The following is a 20,283-nucleotide window of genomic DNA, read 5'->3' as shown; positions in this document are numbered from 1 at the left end:
AAACCCACAGACACTTGGCCCTCCGTGGAATGATTTTGACAAGTGCCCTAATGTCTCTTCCTGCCCTTCCTGGTTGGAACATGGAATCTCCTTTGTGTACCAGCATCACTCAGGAGATAGGCCAGACTGTCCCAGTCACTGATTCCTAAACGGTGGGTCAAGACCCAATTGGGCCATGGCCAGCTTGTCATGGGTCATGGCTGGATTTGGTCTGGATTGTAGGGTTTTCTACATTTGGTGGGTCACACCATAGATTTAGATCAACCTCGCATCATTGAATCTGTCCCATTACGACGTCTGTGAGTTCATGGACAGGGCCATTGAAGCATTCTCCATTTTGAAGCAGTCCATTTTCTTCTGCGAATTGGCAAACAAACTGAGTGTCCACACTGCCACCTGTACTGTGTTGTTAAAACAGATATAAAGCCAAGGTTGGAGATTTACTGTCACCTGCAGTTATGGAATATTTGCTCACAAGTATAATTCATTGGCTGATCCCACCTGATTACCCAGATGGAATCATGTGATCGTTCCTTAACCCATAGAAAGACCCACCCAGTTGACTACTTCAAAATGGTGAAAGTCTTCAATGGTGCAACCCATGCTAAATCGACCTTTAGGGCCCTAGTTATTCTCTATGGGTCACGCAAACACTTGGGCTATAAGTGGGTAACAATTAGGGTTGCAAAATTACAGGAACTTTCAATTAAATCCTTGGTTTTCCACAAATCCTGGTTGGATTTCCTGCTTATTCTGGGAAATCTCCAACCAGAATTTCAGGAAAACCAGGGAATTTATTGAAAGTTTCCAGAATTTTGCAACCCTAGTCACAATGGAATAAAAGGTTCTGGGGAATACCGTTCACTGTAATAAACACATTTACATTGTAAATGAGTATTGTCTCAGTTCACTTTTTATTGTTTCACAACAGTTGACTGGCACCCGTGTACCGTGGTTTTGTTTTTGCTACATATAGCACAGATGACCTATCCATCTTTACATTGCTGTAAAACAAAAATAAATAAATACTAAATCAAACACTATCCCAGAAAGTAGTGGTGTTGGGGTCTGGGGGACAGAAGTAGTGATGTTGGGGTCTGGGGGACAGAAGTAGTGGTGTTGGGGTCTGGGGGACAGAAGTAGTGGTGTTGGGGTCTGGGGGACAGAAGTAGTGGTGTTGGGGTCTGGGGGACAGAAGTAGTGGTGTTGGGGTCTGGGGGACAGAAGTAGTGGTGTTGGGGTCTGGGGGACAGAAGTAGTGGTGTTGGGGTCTGGGGGACAGAAGTAGTGGTGTTGGGGTCTGGGGGACAGAAGTAGTGGTGTTGGGGTCTGGGGGACAGAAGTAGTGGTGTTGGGGTCTGGGGGACAGAAGTAGTGGTGTTGGGGTCTGGGGGACAGAAGTAGTGATGTTGGGGTCTGGGGGACAGAAGTAGTGATGTTGGGGTCTGGGGGACAGAAGTAGTGATGTTGGGGTCTGGGCGACAGAAGTAGTGGTGTTGGGATCTGGGGGACAGAAGTAGTGGTGTTGGGGTCTGGGGGACAGAAGTAGTGATGTTGGGGTCTGGGGGACAGAAGTAGTGATGTTGGGGTCTGGGGGACAGAAGTAGTGGTGGACGTCCCAACTCCATTTTGGCAACTTTGCACTTCAAGAATACCCAGATAGGTCTACTGTGTTTTAGTGTCGTGTAGTGTACAGCAGCCCTGCCTGTAGGTTGGCTCGCTGCTGTGTGTCTGTCACATCAAATACTCAGAGAATAACTAGAAAAGACTAAGAGAACATTTTTTTGTACCTAGACTTTCCTATGTAAACAACATTTAGAGTAAAACTTCTGTAGTTTTGTTATCAGAGCCGGAAGTGATCAAAATATGGATTTGTAAAGCCTTCATCACAACCAGTGAGGATGATGCAGGACAGCCTGGCCACCACTGGAGGCTACTACAGATGCAGTTAGTATTGCCATCTAAAAGGTACAGCTCTTTAAAGCAGGTACAGCTGCTTAAATATTGATAAAGTGCAGCAGACAATCCTAATTCTGCATTTGCCATATTCAGTCTAATGAAATGTTAATCCAATGAAAAACAACTAATGCAAATATCTACGAGTCAATTCAGGCATAATGTATCATTACACATGTATCCTTAACATTGTTATTCATTTAATACATTTTAATATTTCAGCAATTACAATATTGAAAGATATATTAGTGCTCCATGTTTGTTGTCCTTTTCAATTCAATCACATTAAGAGGAATCTGATGCCTTTTCCTGGCTTAACTGATGATTCAACTTCAGAACCATCATTTCAGTTCTTATAATAGACAGGTCGTTTCAGACTTATCATAGGGTGATGTCCCAATAACCCCCCATAGCTTGCTTTCCTTTTAGGTCACAGATCTGACAGGATTGGATGGGCATCAGTATTATGAAGGACACCTATGCAGCCCTTTCATATATCCATGATGGTTATGGCTGAAAGAAAGCCATTACAGGCATCTGGGACACCTGTTTGTGCTTCAGTGAGCCTCATTCATTCAGGCTCTTAGAGGGTAATAGAGGTTCCTTCAGGACGGTGCAACATCATCAACAGTGCAGATAGAAATGGAATGTATAGAACTGACAGGATTCCCTGTTCCATACCACATAGAACCATGCCTGTTCTATATTAGACATTTCTATCCTAAATGTTTTGTGATGTCATCACTCTCCTGTCCTGAATAATCATAATGTTCCAATTGGAGGTTGATTCTATTGTGTCAACAGGGAACACTAACACTCTTTCTCAAATGCACCCAACACTAACACGAGTCTGGTCCATCTGTGTGTATGGAGGATTAACCCTCATCTCCACATGCAGTTCTACAGTAGCTCTTACAAAACAAAAGATGTAACAAACAAAAATAAACAATAAATTAAATCTGTGTTGTAAACAATATTCTAACAAGTATTCACAAAAAAATGAAGTATACGTTGTAATAAGCTGCCGTTGTAACTTCTTAAACCCACTGTAGCGTATTATAGAATTGGGTTTAACAGTTTACGTGTCTGTATGAGGGAGTTTATTAACAGTCTTGTGAAGGAAACGCCAGTGGTCATTGACAAGAGTCGTCGTCTTTTAGTGTTCACTGGTCAATTGTTGCCTTATTGGTCAGTTCTTCTGGGAACATTTCCCATAGATGGTTGATCATAACAAATTTAACATGAGAATGACATTTTTATGGTCTAAGGCTAAGCAGTAAGGACCAGTGTCATCTCCTTCATAGAGGCTACAGTATTAAAAGTGGCACTTTGATAATGCTGATATAGACATGCTAACCTGGAGCCAAGATGTTAGAGTAAAGCACAGCAGACAACTAGGGCTGCATCTTAACAGGTTAAAGTGGCTTCCTCAGCCACCGGGCATTCTGTCCTTCACACAGTGACCGGTTAGAACTGGACCGTTGCCCCAATGTTAGATCAGTTACAGATGGAGAGGAAGTCACTTCAGACTGATGAGTTGCAACCTGTTTGTGATGGAAGGTTCAGTGGCCCTGCTTGCTACCCTGAATAAAATACACATTTATTTCACAGTTCACTTCAAGGAAAAGAAGGAAGGAGAGGTGTTGTGACGAGAAGGAGGCTTTGAGTGAGTGAACTGTAGTATATAGGGTAGTAGTGGACACTTTGTAGTGTGGTAGCGTACAGAGCAGCCGCTAGCAGCAGCAGACAGTAGTGGATGAGTGGTGAACTCCTGAACTGCCGGTTTGTGCTGGCCAGTCTCTTAAACAGGATAGCAACAAGTCCTCCTCACAAAGAAAGAAAGAGAGGGAAAAAAAGTGAGGAATGAAATTAATCTAGGGAGGAGAGAAAGGCTTGTGTCCCATGTTGGAATGAGAGATGAAGAGGAGAGAGGAAGAAGGGAATGTTCTACGGTTGTTCCTCCTTCTTCAACGATATGCGTTTCTTCCTGGCAGCCAGCATCTCATAGAAGGGGTCCACGCTGACCGCAGAGCTGGAGAGAGGGATGGAAGAAACAGAAACAGAATAGAAGAATGTTAGTCTGATGCATTTCTAAATGTATCCATCCATACACCCTACTCTCCCTTCATGCCTGCCTGCCTCCCTACGTACTTGATGTGGTGGATCCATTCGTCTTTCTCCTCAGGTGTGGGGGCAGAGATGCGGTACACGTTGTGGTTCCCCTCCACCACTCTGCCGTCTGCCTCCGTCTTACAGGCCTTGATCAGCTGACCACGGTTGTTGGGGATGTACAGCTCAAAGCAGTTCTGGGAGGGAAGAGTGGGAGTCAGGAGAAATGGTGCAGTGATCATGTCCTATGTTGACATTCTAAATGTATTGATAACAAACTCACAGGTTTCCTGGGGTCTTCAACCTCCCGGATACTCAGGTTCTCTAGGGGAATGATACCTCTGGGCTCCTTATCCTGAACACACACATTATACACACTGTAGTACAGAACACTGATCCACGTTACAATGTTCTGTTACATAGCTCTTTACCCTCTCTGTAATGGATTACATTTCCATCACATTGCTCTACAGTGGCACTTTGGCAGCTATAATGTTGACTTACTGTAGTATACTCAAAGTAGTAAAGGCAGTTGTCTGTGAGAATGAACCATCTTCTTTTCCAGGTCTTCACCCGTCCTCCTGAAATACGAACAGACCAATAGAGGCATGAGACAGGGTGGTATCTGGAGGTCAGCAGAATACCAACTGGACTGGAGAAACTCATTCCACTTGACTGTTCCACATACTGAAGTAAATACTCCATTACTACACATCACCTTCAGGATATTACAGTTATTCAGACAGCTTGTATAGCCTTACATGTCCAATGTTACTGTGCCTTTGTATGTCAATTCATCTCACATGGTAATATGTGACATCTGATGTCTGTCAAAAGGCATATGTGGACAATAACTTTTCTTCTATATGCCTGTTGGCCATTTAGGTTCCATAAGAATGATAGTGTTTCTCATGGACCCATTCTCCCAGTACATACCTCCTGAGAAACAAGCGGCAGCAGCAGAGTGTGGAAATCACAGGGAGAAGCAGAGACAACAGGGACCAGAGGTTTTGGGGTCGGGAGGGAGAGAAGGGCCGGGAGGGAGAAGACGGCAGAGATATTAGTGACAAACAGATCACAGACCCCACCATGCGAGAGGAGACGGTTCAGACTGCCATGATGCAAGAGAGTGAGGTACTGAGGGAAGCTCCGTGTAGAAGTCGCTCATAGACACATATCTAGGATCAGTTTACTGTGGCCCAATCCTATTCTTAACATAGCGGAGAAAACACAAACTGATTTTATGAGAATCCAAGGGCAGCTCCCTCAGTGTGGACAGTTCTGTCTATTTACCCATCATGCAATGGCAGTCTTAAGATCATAATACATGGACGATGTTTTAGGCAACATTGCTGGACAACAAGTCTGGCAATATTGCCTCAGAACATTGGCGGTGTATCATTATCTTTAGTGTAAACTTGAGAGAGAAGGAAGCAGGCACATAACAGCACAAAGCCTTAGGAGAGAGAGCACACAAGTTTACGCTCACTATCCAAAAACCCTGGGGCTAATCAGGACCGTTACAGACATTACAGAATGTTAATATATTTTTAAGCCATCCAAATAATCCATATTTGGTTTTGAAACCACCTTGAGGTGATCAGCAGAGAGAAGCCGCAGTACCCCCTCCCGCCACCCGGCATCGCCACGGCCAGCTCACCTAGTTTGAGGAGCCAGCCCTCTCTGTCGGGGTTGAAGAAGGTGTGTGTCAGGTCGTTCCCATCATCCTCAGGGATCTTGAAGGGCTCGTTCTTGATGCTGTCATAAAGATTCTGTGGTAGACAGAGACAAGAGACATTCAGAGGGGTTGGGTTAAATGCGAAAGACCATTGAGGAGAGACTAACAGCAGGGAGATTCACTATAACACACTGATATTTTATCTGAACGAGAGACATTCCACTGACATTCCACTGAACCCCTCCAAACTGATGAAAAAAGATGAACAATCACTCAGTCAAGAGCCAACGACACCTCACTTCCACAGAAACTCCCCTAGCCCCTCCCCATAGCTCCTATGTTCCCCTCCCTCACTCTGAGCAGGTCCTCTGGCAGGTCTCCACCCTCATTGATGCCTCTGTTCATGGAGATGAAGCGGTCCAATCCAGGCTTGTCTCTCACGTTGGGGTTGTGGAGGCTGGTGTTCAGCATGATGATAGCAAACGACAGCACATAGCACGTATCTGAGGAGAGAGCGGAACCATAGGATGAGAAGTGGCTAGTAGACCTCTGTGTTGTAACAACGGTAAGTGTGTGTACCAGTGCTCTGGAAGACCCCAGGGTTGCAGTGACAGTATCTCTGGGCAAAGGCCTCCATCATCCTGTCAATCTTCTGAGCCTCGCCAGGCAGACGGAAACTCCACAGGAACTGCCTGCAGGTTTCACACAAAGGTCAGAGGTCAAAAGGTCAGTGAGAGCACTGGCTGTCATGGTAACAAAGATGCTGATGTAGTGTTTTTATCCTCTACAATTTGAAATTGATGTACTGTTTTTTATTAAATGTCAGAGCTTATCATAGAGGACACCCCAGCTTACCTGAGAGCCTGGACCAGGTTGAGATCAGTGAACTCGTGAAGGTCAACAAACGCCTGCAGGACCTTGAGATTAAAGTCCTCCCTACAGGAGAGAAGAGGAACGTAGACTTCTGATGCTGTTCAGCCCAACAATAACAAAGACAATAGCAAGGTAGAGAGAGGGAATGGTTACCTCTCTCCCAGGTAGTCTCCTATAGCAGTCTTGTTGAGTCCCTCTCCTTTGTACAGGAACTGGGCAACATCCTCTTGAGTGTGTCTGAGCAACTCATTCTCCACCAGGAACACAATACCCTACACAGACAGACAGAAACTACAATCAAAAGAGAGTAAACACTTCAAGAGATTGATGAGAAGACAGACAGGAGAGGGGTTGTGGTGAAAGAGAGGAGTTGTGGTGGGAGGGGGTTGTAGAGTAAAGCTGATCAGATTTATGTATCCATTCCATGTCCCCTTTTCACCTTTTTGGGGTCCATGTTAAACTTCTTCCTTCCCATGGCCACATGCCTGTTCTTCTGTAGAGTTTTACTGCAGGGAGGAAAGACAAGGAGTGGATCTCATTCAACACAATACCTCTTCATCAATTATACATACAGTTAGAGGGTAATGGAGAGGACAGAGTGGGGAAGTCACACTAAAATAGCTCTTAGAAATGCTACATTGACTGAAAACACAATCTCATTTGCAGCTATGACCTGGGGAAGTTGCCAGGGAGAGGAGAATAGTCGAAGAAGCCAATTGGAAGCTATAATTTTTTACATAAACTTAAAAGTGAAGTTGCCATAGATGCAATATTGAGTAAATGCAGAGGTTACTTGAATGCATAGGAAGTTATTTGGGGAAACACGGCTGTCACATGGACTCTCTCTAATCATCCCATTATAATTCAACTTCAGATACACCAGGGGGGAGGGACTGTGCTACACACTGAATAATGGAACTGAAATATTCAGGGGACCATCTGTGTTTTTCTCACCTGCCCTCTGTGCTGGTCTCCAGTCCTTCCACCTCTATGATGGCCTCTCTGAGCTCGTCTCTGAGCCTCTGGATCTCCTGCAGCAGAGCTCCCTTCCTCCGACGGATGTCCTCCAGCTCAGAGCGCTCCTCTGGACTCAGGTCTACCGGGACTGTAGGGAAGGAGGGAGAAGAGGGGTGAGAGAATAAAAAGATGGATGGGGATAGAAAAACAGGGAGCATGGAAATGGGAGAGAATGGGAAAATGGTGGGGACAGAGAGAACTAAGTTAAAATTGACCTGAAATAGGACAGTATTCAAAGTCTGTTTGCTACTGTGCATTTCTTACTGAAAACAATAAGACGTTTGAGTAAAAGCCGTGTTTTACAAAACACAAAACTAGTCATATCCAATCCCCTTTTCCAAACAGTTATTCAATTTCCCCTCTCTATTCTTGCTAGTTTCTCCACTCACTGACCTGTACCTAATTCCTCCATTTTGGTTGTCTAGTCAAATGGAAATGTGTGGAAAATCAGGCGGTTGATGAAGGGCATCTCATTGCAGCCTTGATATACTGGAGCACTCAACCTTACAGCCTATTCATCGATAAAGAACAGTTCACAGAGCTCAGAAAACCAACTAGTATTGCACAGAAGTAGCCTATCGACACAGAACAGAAGTACTGTAGATAAGAGGAAAAACAAAGTTTAAAATCAAATAAGTCAAAACACTGGCTGCAGGGCTTTCACTCTGAAACATTCCATGGAATCCTGACAATCTCTAATGTGACAGCGGGAGTGGTTAGACATGACAAATACTAGTTGGGGACAGAGATAAGATCTACATTAAAAAAAATTTTTTTTACACGTCCTCCCTTTCGGCATATGTGAACTATGAAGGACAATTTGCACAAAAAAAAGTATTAATTCCAAATGACACTTCTCTCTAGCTACTGTCAATCCCCAGATGTGTTCAACTAAAGTAACTAAATGGATTAGGCCTGTTATCAGTGCTGCACTGATTTTTGTAGCTTCTTCGCTCAGAGGATAGATTGTTTTTCTAACACACCTGTTTAGACTAATTATCAAGCCACTATCTAATTAGTTGTATCAGGTCAGATGTGTTAGTGCTGGAACAACGATGTGCAGTCCTCTGGGTCCCCAGCCTGGACTGGAGTTTAAAAAAATAGAGGCGACAGTATCTCTGCAAACCACAGTACTACCTCGGTAGAGTGACCAGCCACTATTGTGCCACGATGGGGTTCATGTGTTTGGGATGCTAAATGACATCTGTAAATCAACAACAACCCCGCCCCTCAGAATGAGGTGAATAACTAACGAGCTAGCTAAGTTATTCAATGTTTTGATTCTTGAAGGACAGTGGGTAAGTTTAACGTGAAATGGTAACCAATACTGTAATGAATAATGTTAGCTAGCTATTTGGATGAGTGGTCAAACTACAATAAGTAGTTAGCTACAACTAGTTACCCAGTAAGCCTAAAGAGTTCGCTAGCTTGCTAACTAGCGAGTTAACGTTAGCCAGTACTGTATTATTAGCTTACGTCGACTGCGGTTATATGGGACTCTCATATGAGAAACATGCAGTACATTATAATGCATACAACGTTAATATTGTTTAGTGATAACTGTGCTCTAATTGTGTAGTGAAATGCCTGCTGTTACAACTACCTGGCTAGCTGAGTGTTATTATAAGCGAAGCGTTAGCGTAGTGATACTTACTGTAGTCCAGGTCATCCATTTTTGGCGCTTTGCTTTTAGGCATAAATATTTCAGAGTCGACTGTCATTCAATAAATGAAAAAGTAATGGATATATATGAAAATATATCCTCCAAATAAAAAGGAAATAAATAAATAACCAGCCTTGCGTACCGAAACCTGGGGCACAGACAAAGGAGGTGGTGGTACAGGAAGTGACGCTAACGTTTTGTTTTAAATAAACACGTCCTCCCTTTCGGCCATTTTTGTAAGGAACTTCTGAACCCAGAAAGAAGCCACACAACCAAAGACAGTGATAACAAGCCACTTTCATATGTGACACAAACATCTGAGGTTGTTTTGGCCAATATCGTAGAACTTGGTTTATTTCCCAATAACTGCCTGGAAAATGACCATTTTATTGGTCACATACACATTTGTAGCAGATTTTATTGCGGGTGTAGCGAAATGCTTGTGTCCCTAGCTCCAACAGTGCAGTTGTATCTAACAATTCACAACAATACACACATCTTAAAGTAAAATAATGAAATTAAGAAATAAATATTTGATCGAGCAATGTCTGAGTGGCATTGACTAAAATATAGTAGAATAGAATACAGTATATACATATGAGATTAGTATATTAAGTACCTTACTGTGATTATTTTTGTTCATTTTAATTGAAAACAAACTAAAAACTTTTTTAGCAAAGAGTAATTTCAAAAACACAAATTTTGCTTGGACTGTCTGGGAGTGGTCTGAAAAAAAATAACTTGCTGTTATTGGCAAAATAGTTTAACTCTCTTGTTAAGATTGAATCCTTCTACATCGGCTCTGACACTCGTCGGATGTGGCAGGACTTGAAAACTATTACAGACTACAAAGGTAAACCCAGACGCGAGCTGCCCAGTGACGCAAGACTACCAGACGAGCTAAATGCCTTTTATGCTTGCTTCGAGGCAAGCAACACTGAAGCAAGCACGAGAGCACCAGCTGTTCTGGACTACTGTATGATAACGCTCTCGATAGCCGATGTGAGCAAGACCTTTAAACAGTTCAACATTCACAAAGCCACGGGGCCAGACGGATTACTAGGACGTGTACTCAAAGCATGCGCAGACCAACTGGCAAGTGTCTTCACTGACATTTTCAACCTCTCCCTGACCGAGTCTGTAATACCTACATGTTTCAAGCAGACCACCAAAGTCCCTGTGCCCAGGAACCGAAGGTAACCTGCCTAAATTATTACCACCCCGTAGCACCCACATTTGTAGCCATGAAGTGCTTTTAAAGGCTGGTCATAGCGCACATCAACAGCATCCTCCCGGATACCCAAGACCTCCTCCAATTCGCATACCGTTCCAATTGCACTCCACACTGCCCTTTCCCACCTGGACAAAAGGAACATCTATTTGAGAATGCTGTTCATTGACTACAGTGTTCAACACCATAGTGCCCACTAAGCTAAGGACCCTGGGACTAAACATCTCCCTCTGCCACATTGATCCTCAACACTGGGGCCCCTCAGGGGTGTGTACTTAGTCCCCTCCGGGACTCCCTGTTCACCCACGACTGCGTGGCCAAGCACGACTCCAACACCATTAAGTTTGCTGACGACACAACAGTGGTAGGCCTGATCACCGACAACGATGAGACAGCCCATAAGGAAATCAGAGACCTGGCAGTGTGGTGCCAGGACAACAGCCTCTCCCTCAATGTGAGCAAGACAAAGGAGCTGATCGTGGACTACAGGAAAAGGCGGGCCAAATAGGCCCCCATTAACATCGACGGGGTTGTAGTGGAGCGGGTCGAGAGTTTCAAGTTCCTTGGTGTCCACATCACCAACAAACTATCCAAGACAGTTGTGAAGAGGGCACGACAACACCTTTTCCCCCTCACGAGACTGAAAAGATTTGGCATGGGTCTCCAGATCCTCAAAGTTCTGACCCCCTCCAATTGGTTTGTACACTGTTGCTTTTCGCTGTTTATTATCAATGCATAGTCACTTCACCCCTCCCTACATGTACAAAATACCTCAACTAACCTGTACCCCCACACATACACTCGGTACCAGGACCACCTGTATATAGCCTTGTTGTTATTTTGTGTTATTTTTTACTTTAGTTTATTTGGTAAATATTTTCTTAATTCTTTCTTGAACTCTCATCTTATCTACCAACATAGACAGGGCTCTAACTCCTCTAGCTCCACAATGAAATAGGGTGCAGGCCAGGCAGCAGGCTGTTAGCCAGCTAGCTAGCTTAGTGGAGTCTGCCACTAGCACAGTCAGTGTAGTCAGCTCAGCTATCCCCATTGAGACCATGTCTGTGCCTCGACCTAGGTTGGGCAAAACTAAACATGGCGGTGTTCGCCTTAGCAATCTCACTAGGATAAAGACCTCCTCCATTCCTGCCATTATTGAAAGAAAGCTTCTAGTCATGAAATCAGTTAACCACCTAACTGAGGAACTCAATTTAACCTTGCAGTTGCACCCCAAAAAACATTTGTCATAAGAAACTAGCTGCCTGGTATATAGAAAATACCTGAGCTCTGAAGCAAGCTTCCAGAAAATTGGAACGGAAATGGTGCCACGCCAAACTGGATGTCTTCCGACTAGCTTGGAAAGACAGTACCGTGCAGTATCGAAGAGCCCTCACTGCTGCTCGATCATCATATTTTTCCAACTTAATTGAGGAAAATAAGAACAATCCGAAATTTCTCTTTGATACTGTCGCAAAGCTAACTAAAAAGCAGCATTCCCCAAGTGAGGATGGCTTTCACTTCAGCAGTAATCAATTCATGAAGTTCTTTGAGGAAAAGTTCATGATCATTAGAAAGCTAATTACGGACTCATCTTTAAATCTGTCTGGTTTTAGACCCCATCATAGCACTGAGACTGCACTTGTGAAGGTGGTAAATGACCTTTTAATGGCGTCATACCGAGGCTCTGCATCTGTCCTCGTGCTCCTAGACATTAGTGCTGCTTTTGATACCATCGATCAGCACATTCTTTTGGAGAGATTGGAAACCCAAATTGGTCTACACGGACAAGTTCTGGCCTGGTTTAGATCTTATCTGTCGGTTAGATATCAGTTTGTCTCTGTGAATGGTTTGTCCTCTGACAAACCAACTATAAATTTCAGTGTTCCTCAAGGTTCTGTTTTAGGACCACTATTGTTTTCACTATATATTTTACCTCTTGGGAATGTCATTCGAAAACACAATGTTAACTTTCACTGCTATGCGGATGACACAGCTGTACATTTCAACGAAACATGGTGAAGCCCCAAAATTGCCCTCGCTAGAAACCTGTGTTTCAGACTCGGACAAAACGGAGATGCTTGTTCTAGGTCCCAAGAAACAAAGAGAGCTTCTGTTGAATTAATCTTGATGGTTGTACAGTTGTCTCAAATAAAACTGTGAAAGACCTCAGCGTTACTATGGACCCTAATCTCTCTTTTGACGAACATATCAAGACTGTTTCAAGGACAGCTTTTTCCCGTCTACGTAACATTGCAAAAATCTGAAACTTTCTGTCCAAAAATTATGCAGAAAAATGTATCCATGCTTTTGTTACTTCTAGGTTAGACTACTGCAATGCTCTACTTTCCGGCTACCCGGATAAAGCACTAAATAAACTTCAGTTAGTGTTAAATATGGCTGCTAGAATCCTAACTACAACCAAAAAATGTGATTATTACTCCAGTGCTAGCCTCCCTACACTGGCTTCCTGTTAAGGCAAGGGCTGATTTCAAGGTTTTACTGCTAACATACAAAGCATTACATGAGCTTGCTCCTATCTTTCTGGTTTGGTTCTGCCGTACATACCTACACGTACGCTACGGTCACAAGACGCAGGCCTCCTAATTGTCTTTAGAATTTCTGAGCAAACAGCTGGAGGCAGGGCTTTCTCCTATAGAGCTCCATTTTATGGAATGGAATGCCTACCCATGTGAGAGACGCAGACTCGGTCTCAACTTTAAGTCTTTACTAAAGACTCATCTCTTCAGTGGGTCATATGAATGAGTGTAGTCTGGCCCAGGAGTGTGAAGGTGAACGGAAAGGCTCTGGAGCAACGAACCGCCCTTGCTGTCTCTGCCTGGCCGGTTCCCCTCTCTCCACTGGGATTCTCTGCCTCTAACCCTATTACAGGGGCTGAGTCACTGACTTACTGGTGCTCTTTCATGCCGTCCCAAGAAGGGTGCGTCACTTGAGTGAGTTGAGTCACTGACGTGATCTTCCTGTCTGGGTTGGCTCCCCGGTGGAGATCTTTGTGGGCTATACTCGGCCTTGTCTCAGGATGGTAAGTTGGTGGTTGACGATATCCCTCTAGTGGTGTGGGGGCTGTGCTTTGGCAAATTGGGTGGGGTTATATCCTTCCTGTTTGGCCCTGTCCGGGGGTATCATCGGATGGGGCCACAGTGTCTCCTGACCCCTCCTGTCTCAGCCTTCAATATTTATGCTGCAGTAGTTTGTGTCGGGGGCTAGGGTTAGTTTGTTATATCTGGAGTACTTCTCCTGTCTTATCCGGTGTCCTGTGTGAATTTAAGTATGCTCTCTCTCGGAGGACCTGAGCCGTAGGACCATGCCTCAGGACTACCTGGCATGATAACTCCTTGCTGTCCCCAATCCAGCTGGCCGTGCTGCTACTCCAGTTTCAACTGTTCTGCCTGCGGCTATGGAACCTTGACTTGTTCACCGGACGTGCTACCTGTCCCAGACCTGCTGTTTTCAACTCTCTAGAGACCGCAGGCACGGTAGAGATACTCTTAATGATTGGCTATGAAAAGCCAACTGACATTTACTCCTGAGGTGCTGACTTGTTGCACCCTCGACAACTACTGTGATTATTATTATTTGACCATGCTGGTCATTTATGAACATTTTAAGATCTTGGCCATGTTCTGTTATAATCTCCAACCAGCACAGCCAGAAGAGGACTGGCCACCCCTCATAGCCTGGTTCCTCTTTAGGTTTCTTCCTAGATTTTGGCCTTTCTAGGGAGTTTTGCCTAGCCAGCGTGCTTCTACACCTGCATTGCTTGCTGTTTGGGGTTTTAGGCTGGGTTTCTGTACAGCAGTTTGAGATATCACCTGATGTAAGAAGGGCTATATAAATCAATTTGATTTGACTGTTGGTGAAGAGCTTGTAAGTAAGAATTTCACAGTAAGGTTTACAATTGTTGTATTCGGTGCATGTGATTTTTTTTTTTGTTGATTTTGATTTGTCTATTAACTAATTTACCACATGGTGACTTCACCATGGAAAGGCCAAAGCTCCATTCCACCAAAACAGGCAGAATTTTTGTTGCAGTATTTTCAAACAGCTCTTTCACTAAAAGGGCATTATCCACATTTTGACAGTATTATTCCAACTTCAGTGTGGAAATATATGTAAAACACCAACAACAAAAAAGTTGACTGCACTAGGCCTTTAATAATTAGGTGAGGGACAATGTTCAGCACACACTTCCTTATCATCACTGAGAAAAGGTCAGATGTGACCTCTCACAGGGCAGACCTGGAGATCACATGGGCAGCTACATGATTATGTAATGTACTCTGGAGTGTCAAGTAACTCCAAATTCTAATACAATTTGGACCTAGGGAAAACATATGCCAATATAGTTTTTTGCCTGACAAATGTCCAACACAAAAGGATAGACATTGGTTTTTATAAAGGCCCACACCATGGATGAGTGTCAAGGAAGGGAAAATGCATCCTTTCTCCTGGTGATCCAGTAATGATCGTATTGTGAGAAGGCAAGGTTCCCTCCCTGTCACGTGTTTGCAATCCAACCTTGTCAATTCAGTGATTACCTAAGGAAGGTAGCATTTCAATGTATTTGATCAGGCTCTCTGAGATACAACAAAGACAGACATGAGTTTCAGGCTGGTTCAGAGATCAGATATCAAAAGGAAGGAGAGCCTACTTCAAAGAACAGAGGAAGGAGGGAGGCCATGGGAAGAGGAGCCAGGGGGTGGCAATAACAAGACACTGTGGCAGGGGTAGATTAGTCAAAGGAGAGGGAGAGAGGGGGATGGAGGAAAAGGTTCTGAGGCATCAGCTTCCTTGTTTATCAGCGGACTGAGACTTATTAAATCAGCGGACAGGCACCAGGGCTAGACTTCGTTATTAAGTCACGTTTCAAACAATGGTCTTCCAGATAAATATGCTAAGAATGTTGTCGGTAGGGTGATTTTTTCCTCCGCTAAAGCAAATCAATGCCACGTGTACTAAACAGGTACGCAGTCTTTCCATAAACAACAAAAACATGTTGGGTACTCCTGAGGGGGGGTGGGGGGTGGGGGGGTTGATGCAAGGAAAATAACATTTTGTAGAGAGGTAGACAAGCTTACAAGATACATTTATTATTTTAAGGAAAAAACATTTAAAAAACAATATAACTATGAACTGTACATTATATGTATATATTTTCATTTTAGTAATAATTACAAGTTTATTACAGGCCAATCCATCTATAGACTATCCATCTTACTGGCATTAGCAAGGGGTCACACCTCGGGTTGCAAAATTCAGTTAACCAGGGAATTTATTGAAAGTTTTCCCGAATTCCCGGTTGTAGGACCCTGGTCACAGACACTGAGCAGTACATCAGGTTTAAATTGTCACAGCGAGTCTCTTAAAATTGAGAGTGAATATTTTGTCATAATGCATAAGACACCAGCCCGAGAACCATCATCCAGTCTTGTGAAATGTTTTATCCTCAGGCCATAGAAGGAAGCTTGGTGTATATCCTGTCAATTTACTTTGCATGACCAGGGATGGACAGCTTTGGTCTAGGGACCAAGGCCACGTTTGAAATGAAATATTTTTCTTAAAGTAATCACTGATAAACTAACTGATTAGCGACACTGCATCAGCAAGGATTATATCACATAGCCTTCACCTATCAAGTCTTGTGATATCAGGGATTACTCAGAGGAAGGAGTAAAGGTTAAATAAAAAAATGAAGGGAGGAAGGGCTGCATCTGAAAGTATTTGAACAGGGCCTAAAATTAGCAGGCAAGAGAACAGAGGCCTTGAATTACTCAGACATGACTAATCCATATCAAGCAGTGGGGGTACTGTGGACCAAACAGCCCCGAGCAGTCAAACATGGCATAACTGATTGATACATGCTCATGAGATTAAATTCCTGACATATTCAATTTGTTCCAGTCACAATTACATAAGAATCATATGTTTTTAAGGTTAACTAAAACACCCGTTCAACATAGACATACTAAGTACAGCTGAAGCTGGAAGTTTACATACACCTTATACATCGAAACTCCGTTTTTCACAATTCCTGACATTTAATCCTAGTAAAAATTCCCTGTTTTAGGTCAGATGGGATCACCACTTTATTTTAAGAATGTGAAATGTCAGAAGAATAGTAGAAAAAAATATTTATTTCAGCTTTTATTTCTTTCATCACATTCCCAGTGGGTCAGAAGTTTACATACACTTAATTAGTATTTGGTAGCATTGCCTTTAAATTGTTTAACTTGGGTCAAACGTTTTGGGTAGTCCTCCACAAGCTTCCCACAATAAGTGGGAAGAGCTGGTGTAACTGAGTCAGGTTTGTAGGCCTCCTTGCTCACACACGCTTCTTCAGTTCTGCCCACACATTTTCTATGGGATTGAGGCTTTGTGATGGCCACTTCAAAACCTTGACTTTGTTGTCCTTAAGACATTTTGCTACAACTTTGGAAGTATGCTTGGGGTCATTGTCCATTTGGAAGACCCATTTGCGACCAAGCTTTAACTTCCTGACTGAAGTCTTGAGATGATGCTTCAATATATCCACAATTTTCCATCCTCATGATCAAATCAAATGTATTTATATAGACCCTCTTACATCAGCTGATATATCAAAGTGCTGTACAGAAACCCAGCCTAAAACCCCAAACAGCAAGCAAATGCAGGTGTAGAAGCACGGTGGCTTAGAAAAACTCCCTAGAAAGGCCAAAACCTAGAGAGGAACCAGGCTATGAGGGGTGGCCAGTCCTCTTCTGGCTGTGCTGGTTGGAGATTATAACAGAACATGGCCAAGAAGTTCAAATTCAAGTTCATCAATGACCAGCATGGTCAAATAATAATAATCACAGTAGTTGTCGAGGGTGCAACAAGTCAGCACCTCAGGAGTAAATGTCAGTTGGCTTTTCATAGCCAATCTTTGAGAGTATCTCTACCGCTCCTGCTGTCTTTAGAGAGTTGAAAACAGCAGGTGAAGCATGATGCCATCTATTTTGTGAAGTTTACCAGTCCCTCCTGCAGCAAAGCACCCCCACAACATTATGCTGCCACCCCATGCTTCACGGTTGGGATGGTGTCCTTCGGCTTGCAAGCCTCCCCCCTTTTCCTCCAAACATAACGATGGTCATTATGGCCAAACAGTTCTATTTTTGTTTCATCAGACCAGAGGACATGTCTCCAAAAAGTACCATCTTTGTCCCCATGTGCAGTTGCAAACTGTAGTCTGGCTTTTTCATGGCGGTTTTGGAGCAGTGGCTTATTCCTTTCTGAGCGGCCATTCAAGTTATATCGATACAGGACTTGTTTTACTGTGGATATAGATACTTTTGTACCCGTTTCCTCCAGCATCTACACAAGGTCCTTTGCTGCTGTTCTGGGATTGATTTGCACTTTTCGCACCTTCCTGAGCGGTATGACGGTTACGTGGTCCAATGGTGTTTATACTTGCATACTATTGTTTGTACAGATGAACGTGGTACCTTCAGGCATTTGGAAATTGCTCCCAATGATGAACCAGACTTGTGGAGGTCTATAATTTTTTTTCTGAGGTCTTGGCTGATTTATTTTGATTTTCCCATGCTGTCAAGCAAAGAGGCACTGAGTTTGAAGGTAGGCCTTGAAATACATCCACAGGTACACCTCCAATTGACGTAAATTAGCCTAACAGAAGCTTCGAAAGCCATGACATCATTTTCTGGAATTTTCCAAGCTGTTTAAAAGGCACAGTCAACTTAGTTTTTTGTAAACTTCTGACCCACTGGAATTGTGATACAGTGAATTATAAGTGACATCTGTCTGTAAACAATTGTTGGAAAAATTACTTGTGTCATGCACAAAGTAGATGTCCTAACTGACTTGCCAAAACTATAGTTTGTTAACAAGAAATTTGTGGAGTGGTTGAAAAACTAGTTTTAATGGCTCCAACCTAAGTGTATGTAAACTTCCGACTTCAACTGTATAGGCTACATACCATTGAGAAATCCATTTCTGAAATGTAGGCTATGACTTGATTTGGGAGGCACAGTCTTGTCTGTGACTAGCTAAATCTTCAAGATGGTAATCAATCATTTACTGAGTTTATGTTGTCTGTTTAAGTTTGTAACTGTCTCCTATGGAAACGATCTGCTTGTCATGTGGTAAATAACACCAGCAAGACAAGTACATCTTGTTCCTTTCAACAGCAACCTTTATCTAAGAGATAGAATACAATCGAGTGTTGATTTTCTGCAGCTGCATAACACTTCAGAATCTACTCACAATTATATCAATTAAAACGGACTACAACAGAGGTATGTAAAAAGGCAGTTTACACATGTGGAACTAGTGACTATTTGCTGAAAACAACCAGCATTCTGGTTCTTTGTGAGACTCTGAGGATTCCGTGACAACATACATGACACTTGATCAAGCAACAGTCTCATGTTCACTCTGTGGCAACTTCATAATCTAGCATCATCATCATGCACCCTTTTTGCGAAGAAAAACAGGCAAATGCACTATACACCATGATGACTAATGTTCAACAGTCCCATCTATCCTATTGTGGAATACCCGTGTAAAAGGACTCAATGAGCTTTATATTTATTTCAGTGTCGATCTAACTTTACTGGTTTATTCTAGGAGTAATCGTCTCCATGGGATTGCTAATTAACTTCCTTTGTTCACAGATATTACATACACACCAATACAAACTTAACACCACAGTATGCTCATCAGCTTTGCTTTGTTTTTCCTGTAGTGGACGGTCCCTTCTGATATACCTGGATGGCAGAGGAGGCTGGTGGGAGAAGCTATATGAGGACAGGCTCATTGTCATGGCTGGAATGGAATAAATAGAACAGAGTCAAACATGTGGTTTTGTATGGGTTTGATACCATTCCATTTCAGTCTTTACAATGAGCCCGTCCTCCTATAGCTCCTCCCACCAGCCTCTGGTGAATGGAGATTTGCGTTGTCGCAGGTTTAGGCTTCTTATATAAGACTGAAAGGGCAAAGTCACAGGAGTTGTACTTTAAGGCATTACAGGGAAGGACAGCGGTTCCAATACGGAAGGGGATCTGCATGAGGGTGTGGCTCCCTCTGAAGAAGTTCTAGAACTGTTCTAGGACAGTTTTGATAGAGAACAAAGAAATCTGAACTCTGTAAGGCAAGGTCAGGAAATGTGCATCTCTGCATGCCATTTGTGCATACTAGAATGTATACACTACACACATGCACCGAATACACACTCCCCCATACACATTCAACTTGTTTCCCCCCTATTTTGTTCCCATGGCTATGCAGGTACAGGCTTCTCAGGATAAACGGAGTGTAATCCAACAGCTGTGCAACAAAGCTCGTTTTCATCCGTTTTTAAAATCCTCTATTAATCCCTCAGCTTGCGTCCTGCACCGCCGCTCTGCTCAGCAGGTGATCCCTTCCATTAAACACCAGAAATTATTCGCTCTATTTTCAGTCTGAGGCTTTTTTTCTCCCCTTTCTCTGTGAACGTAGATGGGAACAGAGATTATATAGTTGGAGAGAGCGTCGTATCAGCTGATCTGGTCAGCCAATCCCTTGTCAGAATCGGGTGATCTTCACTCCAGAGTCACCGACAATGAGCCGGGACATAGAGGGATGGACCTGAGGGAGACAAACCGATAGAGTGATTAGTATAATACTTTAGAGAAGGGAACTAAAGATAGGTATTAGAAGTGTATAATGTGGTTATTAATATACCAGAGAAAAGTCTAACAGCTTTTGTTGCACTGAAGTGAT

The 20,283-nt window shown here is 43.2% G+C and overlaps 2 protein-coding genes across 5 annotated transcripts in view; both read right to left on the bottom strand.

The window, feature by feature from the left end:
• Positions 1–895: 895 nt before the first annotated feature.
• LOC109884474 (cytohesin-2) lies at positions 896–9,482 on the bottom strand. 3 transcript variants are annotated; one of them, XM_031837970.1, is made up of 13 exons: positions 8,414–8,567; positions 8,027–8,144; positions 7,571–7,721; positions 7,056–7,122; positions 6,770–6,888; positions 6,599–6,679; positions 6,323–6,435; positions 6,098–6,246; positions 5,725–5,837; positions 4,570–4,648; positions 4,349–4,420; positions 4,108–4,262; positions 896–3,988 (listed from the first exon to the last, which is right to left on the bottom strand). In XM_031837970.1, exons 2-13 carry the CDS (start codon positions 8,043–8,045, stop codon positions 3,904–3,906), a joined length of 1,203 nt encoding a protein of 400 aa, XP_031693830.1. In that variant the 5' UTR covers positions 8,046–8,144; positions 8,414–8,567; the 3' UTR covers positions 896–3,903. The 3 variants fall into 3 exon arrangements, with proteins under 3 accessions (XP_031693830.1, XP_020332029.1, XP_031693831.1); XM_020476440.2 differs by lacking the exons at positions 8,027–8,144; positions 8,414–8,567 and adding an exon at positions 9,288–9,482 and having other exon boundaries at positions 4,570–4,646; positions 5,726–5,837; XM_031837971.1 differs by having other exon boundaries at positions 8,033–8,567.
• Positions 9,483–18,415: 8,933 nt separating this feature from the next.
• The window catches only part of LOC109884473 (sphingosine kinase 2-like), a 40,762-nt gene continuing 38,894 nt past the window's right edge, over positions 18,416–20,283 (bottom strand). For both annotated transcript variants that reach the window (XM_031837946.1, XM_031837951.1), the window contains exon 8: positions 18,416–20,148. In XM_031837946.1, the coding sequence (XP_031693806.1) occupies positions 20,086–20,148 (63 nt within the window). In that variant the 3' untranslated portion in view covers positions 18,416–20,085. The remainder of the gene's footprint in view (positions 20,149–20,283) is intronic.

This window comes from Oncorhynchus kisutch, linkage group LG2 (assembly GCF_002021735.2).
Source record: "Oncorhynchus kisutch isolate 150728-3 linkage group LG2, Okis_V2, whole genome shotgun sequence".
NCBI lineage: Eukaryota > Metazoa > Chordata > Actinopteri > Salmoniformes > Salmonidae > Oncorhynchus > Oncorhynchus kisutch.
The sequence above is the reverse complement of the archived record's forward strand: the minus strand, read 5'-3'. Positions and strand labels throughout refer to the sequence as shown.

Bases quoted from the DNA above. Each gene is read 5' to 3' on its own strand.
- LOC109884474 (XM_020476440.2), bottom strand. From the start codon at position 9,354: ATGACAGTCGACTCTGAAATATTTATGCCTAAAAGCAAAGCGCCAAAA. The intron at 5,838-6,097 runs GTGAGGGAGGGG...TGTCTACCACAG, and splicing joins TGCCAGAGGACCTGCTCAGA to AATCTTTATGACAGCATCAA. The intron at 3,989-4,107 runs GTACGTAGGGAG...CCCTCTCTCCAG, and splicing joins GAATGGATCCACCACATCAA to CTCTGCGGTCAGCGTGGACC.